The sequence below is a fragment of the Sparus aurata genome, chromosome 5, assembly GCF_900880675.1.
Source record: "Sparus aurata chromosome 5, fSpaAur1.1, whole genome shotgun sequence".
Lineage (NCBI taxonomy): Eukaryota > Metazoa > Chordata > Actinopteri > Spariformes > Sparidae > Sparus > Sparus aurata.
Window position 1 is genome coordinate 1,215,478 of NC_044191.1, and position 6,121 is coordinate 1,221,598.

Genomic DNA, 6,121 nt, shown 5'->3' on the forward strand with positions numbered 1-6,121 from the left:
AGACATGTTGCTCACATCAGTAGCAATGTGTGCAGTTACCTCACTGTAACAGTTTCCAGCTGAACCACTTACCACTCAAACACTTTCTGTTGAAGTTTTTAGATGTATGCTGCGCATCGCAAATGAAGTTCCATTCACCATTTCCATTTTATAATGAGCTCATCAGCATCAGCAACATCATTCTTCAACATAACAAAGCAAGATAAGACTACAGATGTTGTATCAGCTGAATGCTCAAAATACAAACACAGTGAATTAAATTAAACAGAAGTGACCAAATCATATTCATGTGCATTTCCTTTGCACAAAACCATTTTGTATGATGTTAATAACTCACAGAAAACTGAAAGCCATCAATACGTAGATTCCTTTAGCTCTTGTAAAGCTAAAAGTCTGGCCTCTGCTCTTTGACTCACCCTGCCTCTAGTGTTGGAATGGTGCTATGTTAGGACGGCCATGATTTGGCATGCAGGGAGATCAGTGTCAGTTTCTGACAAGGGCTCTATAATTAGCCAGCAAGGGGACTGGGTGACCCAGTCTTACTGCAACTTATTGTACAGACACAGTCCTCTGGACCCCAACCCTCTTTTACGTGCTGTCGATTTCTGTTTTTATTGTTGTGTCGTGTGCCTTGATACCATTTGTGTTTCTTATGGAAGAGTAGGTAAGTTACAAACACTTTATTTCCTGCAGTATGCATATTTATTCTCATCTTCTCTAAACTGCAATTTCTTAAAATGTTCTATTAACAGCATCCCCACACCTATGCTGCTTGGCGATGAAGTTGTCACCTGTGGCCCACTGAGTATACAACTTGCTGATTAGCGAAGGAGCAATTAGAAGCCACCATGTGCCAGTCTGAGGTGTCAGAGGCCAGACTGGGCCTGAACAGTCCTGACCCGCTGGTGAGAGAGGCTTTTCTGATGGCCCATGACTACATAGACTATGTAACCACAGGGGGGGCCGATGGCACCATGGGCCCAGCCCCTACAGCCTGCACTGCAGCCCTGCGCCACGCTGGAGACGAGCTCCTCACTCGCTTCCCCATTTTCTTCAGGCGTTGGCCTCGCGTCTTCCAGGATGTGAAGGAGAACACAGCCTGCACCATGCTCATGAGCATCCTGGATGAGCACTTCTTTCCCCCCATCCCCAGGGGGCAGCACAGAGACCTGGCGTGGAGCGCAGTGCTGTCGGTGTATGTGCTGGCTGGCCAGATGGCACTTCATTGCCATGAGAGAGGCATGTTGGTGGTCCTACCACAGCTGAAGGAGTGTGTGGGGGCCTATGTGGAGAGGGTCATCTGCCCTGAGATACGAAACAAGGGAGGATGGGTAAGTGTCAATATGTACCTCTACACAGAAGATAAAACAACCCCAATAACAGTATACATGACAGATTTTTAAGCGACTACCTCATAACTCAGCCCTCATCAGAACCAGGTAAAATCCCAACATTTGCTAACCTCATATGGCCTTGTTTTAACACAGACTGTTTAAATGTGTTTTCTGTGTGCCCAAGCAGAGAAGTGATGTCACATTAGTACTTTGTTCTCACAGGCTGTGCAGTACTGTCATTGGTAGATTTACACTAAGATATAATATTAGTGGAGTTAAACCAGGGGTCACCAACCTTTTTGAAACTGAGAGCCACTTCATGGGTACTGAGCCATATGAAGGGCTACCAGTTTTATACACTCTTCTGAAAAAAACTAATTTGCTCAGTTTGCCTTTAGTTATATATGATTATTAATGATACTCGTGAAGACACTGATCACATTAATGATTTCTCACAATAATTATCAACAATGACTTAACAAGGTGGGAAACAGACAATATCAATATTCCATTTTCATTTTTAGAAGAGGCCTGAGGGCGACTCATGTGGTACCTGGGGGCTGCCTGGTGCCCGCGGGCACCGTGTTGGTTACTCCTGAGTTAAACACTAGTTCTGCTGTCTACTGCCTGGAGTTTTTGAAGCTCAGTGTTACACAGAAATAATTCCACTTATGTTATAGTCTGATCCCCATACATTTGGACATTGTTGCCAGAGCTGGATTAACTTGCAAGGGGGTCAAAATATGGTACCCCGTTGACCGCTCTGTTCCTTCCACTTCTGCACACATCAAGCACAAGCTACCAGTGCACATCACAGGCTTCACATTACTCCATAATACTTGTATTAGTTACACATTTTGCTGTCAGAAAGTTTGTGATATTTTGGCTAAAACATGTTTAATAAGTAATGTGCATTAAAGCTTAACAATAAAACATTTCTGAAACAGAATATGACACTGGAGCATTAAGGCTCCCATCATTTCAGTTTCTATTGTACTTTAATGACACATTTTCAAACGAATTTTTCAAATTATACATATGACTCCAAGCATTGTACTATTGCATATAATTTCATTTGGAATTGAAATGTCCTTATTTGTTTTTGACAGAGTGGTTTTGTGTCACGCTTTGGAGAGAAGCAGGGCTTGGAGGGTCAAGTGAAGAAAGTGTGCCGTTGGACACTGTTGGCATTGACTATAAGCATCCTCACCTACTTCTTGTGGAAAAGAATTGCTTAGCCAACTCTGCCACCTGGTGACCGCAATGACAAACTCCCAGAGAGTAAGCTACCATATTGGGACATTGTTAGAGGTAATCTATAGTATTTAAGTAGTGCAGTTGCCTACAATACAGCACTTAGACTTACCATGACCTGGATGACTGAGAACTTTCAACACCATTTTATAATTTTCATTCTGTACACACCCTTTCATTAAAGAAATTCACATCAGATATTCTGGCCATGAACAATGTTAAAAAATGTCATGTGATGCAAGCATGTGAACAGTCATGCTCTGGTGTAACTTGTGAACAAAGCTGTGTGTGCGTGCAGTAGTTAATGGACTTTGATCTGGTATTGTAAATTAATCTGCACTGATCTCTGGTTCAACTGCTTCATAAATGTAGTTTGGATTACACACCACTAGCACCTTGACATGCATTTCTGGTTTGCTTTAACGGCATTCTTACAAATTATGTAATGGCACCACAAGGTTTTAAATGATTGCTCATTTCTAGCAAAACACCAGACATGCAGCAACACTTTATGTACAGTGAGTGCATCAACTCAAATCTTACTTCCATTACTATGCAAATAACTAATCTCAGAATGAAAATCCAAGACACCAAATATGCAGAAGAACTTTTATTAACATGAAGGCAGACTTCAAATATGCAGAAGAATTTAACATGAACAGCAGACAGAACACTGAAAACTGGAAAGACTTGGAACGTTACATGTCACGGCAGAGATTGAACAGCAGAGATTTGTAGAAATGGCATTTATGCCAGCTCCTCCTCACCCTCCTCCTCAAATTCTCCCTCCTCCTCAGCAGTGGCATCCTGGTACTGCTGGTACTCAGACACCAGGTCGTTCATGTTGCTCTCTGCCTCGGTGAACTCCATCTCATCCATGCCCTCACCGGTGTACCAGTGGAGGAAAGCTTTACGCCTGAACATGGCTGTGAACTGCTCGGAGATGCGCTTGAACAGCTCCTGGATGGCTGTGCTGTTACCAATGAAGGTGGCAGCCATCTTGAGGCCACGGGGAGGAATGTCGCAGACAGCGGTCTTCACGTTGTTGGGGATCCATTCAACAAAGTAGCTGCTGTTTTTGTTCTGCACGTTCAGCATCTGCTCATCCACCTCCTTCATGGACATGCGACCACGGAAGATTGCAGCCACTGTCAGGTAGCGGCCGTGTCGTGGATCACAGGCGGCCATCATGTTCTTTGCATCAAACATCTGCTGGGTGAGCTCTGGCACAGTGAGCGATCTGTACTGCTGGCTGCCTCTGCTTGTGAGTGGAGCAAAGCCTGGCATGAAGAAGTGCAGACGGGGGAATGGCACCATGTTTACAGCCAGCTTGCGCAGGTCAGCATTGAGCTGTCCGGGGAACCTGAGGCAGGTAGTGACACCGCTCATGGTAGCAGACACGAGGTGGTTGAGGTCACCGTATGAAGGGGTTGTGAGCTTGAGCGTGCGGAAACAGATATCGTACAGGGCCTCATTGTCGATACAGTAGGTCTCATCTGTGTTTTCTACAAGTTGGTGAACGGATAGTGTGGCGTTGTAGGGCTCAACTACTGTGTCGGATACTTTTGGGGAAGGCACCACGCTGAATGTGTTCATGATTCGGTCGGGGTACTCTTCACGGATCTTACTAATGAGCAGGGTGCCCATACCAGAGCCTGTACCACCACCCAGAGAGTGTGTGAGCTGGAAACCCTGCAGGCAGTCGCAGCTCTCCGCCTCCTTCCTCACCACATCCAGGACAGAGTCCACCAGCTCTGCACCCTCAGTGTAGTGACCCTTTGCCCAGTTGTTGCCAGCACCACTCTGGCCTGGAAGACAAGAATCAAGATTAAGTTTCACAGGACTCGTGGTACATAATGAGTAGCAGCTGAACATTTTGTTAAATTTGCACAAAATTACCAAATACAAAGTTGTCTGGTCTGAAGACCTGGCCAAAAGGTCCAGACCTCACAGAGTCCATGGTGCCTGGCTCCAGATCAACCAGCACTGCACGGGGGACATATTTACCACCTATAAAAAGGCAGAAGAGATGTTAGAGAAAAGGAAAAAAAGTAGTCAGAGTGTGCAAATAAAATCAGGAATGCACTAGACTTACCCGAGGCTTCATTGTAGTAGACATTGATCCTGTCCAGCTGCAGGTCACTGTCACCATGGTATGTGCCAGTTGGGTCAATGCCGTGCTCATCACTGATCACCTCCCAAAACTGTAAAAAGATGAATATGTAAACCCTGTGTACCCTTAAACAAATCTAAACACTGCATCCACTAATGTGCAGTGTTCCAATTATCGTTTTATTGGCATATAAATGTCAGATCTAATCAACGCCTATTATCGAATTGTTTTAACACAACTTCCCGCCATGCTCCCTTCCGCGCGCGCGCGCCCTGACCCCCTATTGGCTGCGACTCAGCAGCTATGAATTTGAAAATTCCTAGTTACGTCACTAACCGCCAACACCGCCTTCTTCAGGCAAAATCCGGCGCAGCTGAACCCCGCTCCTCAGTAGGCCTCATTGAATGGGAAACGTTACAAAAACCGTTCACTTTCACCTTAGAATATAAAATTATGCTTCTACCACAAAAATAATTTCGTACAAACATCACAGTAATGATGTTAGTATTTCCGTAGGAGCACTATTCAGACGACAAACACTTCCTTTTGTTCGCATTGCAGTAAAGGTGGCCTGCTGACGGACAATGGTGATATGACTTTAGTTCGCTTACAGGAACCCCGTTTGTAACATTTTAAGTGATATTTATGCTGGCGGTTCAAAGATGTATGCTACAACAGATAAATGGCATTATATCAAAAGAAATCATAACACGCCAAAATGTGAGAATGTATTTAAATTCGTCTATACTTCGACGTATTAACAGGAACCAAGCAGTATATGTGTTTGGATTAAACATTAAAGGACAAACTTCACAAGTAGGACACATTGATATTCATAGGGTGTGGTTTCTGGGACGCGCACCGGCACAAAGCGCCGGCTCCAAGACAATAGAACACGGTGTTACTGGCTAAAATGACTCGATATAATACTCAAAAGGCTAATACATCAATTTACTAACCTTGGCACCAATCTGGTTTCCGCACTGCCCGGCTTGAAGATGCACAATTTCCCTCATTTTCTTTCGCTGGAGGTAGGGTAGACCTTTCGATGACTGACTTTGCTGTTCTGTATGCGCGCTCCAGTGGCTCATGCTCGCCTTTATACTTTAGATGGACCCGCCCTTCACGTCTCTGCTCGAACGTCTATTGGTTCATTTTCCCAAGAATACTTTACAGACAAAACATTAAACCAATCAAATGTTCACGTTCTCATCCGCTATTGGTCCAGTTCGTTTGTCAGTCACATTCATCTCAAACGTGTGACTACCGTGTAATCTGTAGACGTTGGCCTACTTCCCCCATGATGGCGGAATAGAAATGCGACACAACAGATTTCATTCTGTATTTCACAGCCGCATGTAAGCGCCTGTTTGAGACAGTGAAACATTTCATTTCGTCGATCGAAGGAAAACATTTTGAT

At 44.5% G+C, this 6,121-nt stretch overlaps 2 protein-coding genes across 3 annotated transcripts; one reads left to right on the forward strand and one right to left on the reverse strand.

The window, feature by feature from the left end:
• Positions 1-505: 505 nt before the first annotated feature.
• On the forward strand, positions 506-2,786 carry bcl2l16 (BCL2 like 16). Of its 2 annotated transcripts, none has more exons than XM_030417383.1 (3): positions 506-664; positions 753-1,331; positions 2,444-2,786. In XM_030417383.1, the coding sequence occupies exons 2-3, from the start codon at positions 849-851 to the stop codon at positions 2,570-2,572; spliced, it is 612 nt and encodes a 203-aa protein (XP_030273243.1). In that variant the 5' UTR covers positions 506-664; positions 753-848; the 3' UTR covers positions 2,573-2,786. The 2 variants fall into 2 exon arrangements, with proteins under 2 accessions (XP_030273243.1, XP_030273244.1); XM_030417384.1 differs by having other exon boundaries at positions 547-660.
• A 397-nt stretch (positions 2,787-3,183) lies between these two features.
• Positions 3,184-5,813, reverse strand: tubb2b (tubulin, beta 2b). The gene is made up of 4 exons (XM_030417382.1): positions 5,661-5,813; positions 4,684-4,792; positions 4,488-4,598; positions 3,184-4,396 (listed from the first exon to the last, which is right to left on the reverse strand). Exons 1-4 carry the CDS (start codon positions 5,790-5,792, stop codon positions 3,336-3,338), a joined length of 1,413 nt encoding a protein of 470 aa, XP_030273242.1. The 5' UTR covers positions 5,793-5,813; the 3' UTR covers positions 3,184-3,335.
• Between the last annotated feature and the right edge of the window lie 308 nt (positions 5,814-6,121).

What these genes read in the sequence shown, in the direction of transcription:
- bcl2l16 (XM_030417383.1), top strand. Translation starts at nt 849, where the DNA reads ATGTGCCAGTCTGAGGTGTCAGAGGCCAGACTGGGCCTGAACAGTCCT. An exon ending in TACGAAACAAGGGAGGATGG is followed by an intron (nt 1,332 to 2,443) that starts GTAAGTGTCAAT and finishes TGTTTTTGACAG; the next exon opens with AGTGGTTTTGTGTCACGCTT.
- tubb2b (XM_030417382.1), bottom strand. Translation starts at nt 5,792, where the DNA reads ATGAGCCACTGGAGCGCGCATACAGAACAGCAAAGTCAGTCATCGAAA. An exon ending in GAAACCAGATTGGTGCCAAG is followed by an intron (nt 4,793 to 5,660) that starts GTTAGTAAATTG and finishes ATCTTTTTACAG; the next exon opens with TTTTGGGAGGTGATCAGTGA. An exon ending in ACCAGACAACTTTGTATTTG is followed by an intron (nt 4,397 to 4,487) that starts GTAATTTTGTGC and finishes CTTGTCTTCCAG; the next exon opens with GCCAGAGTGGTGCTGGCAAC.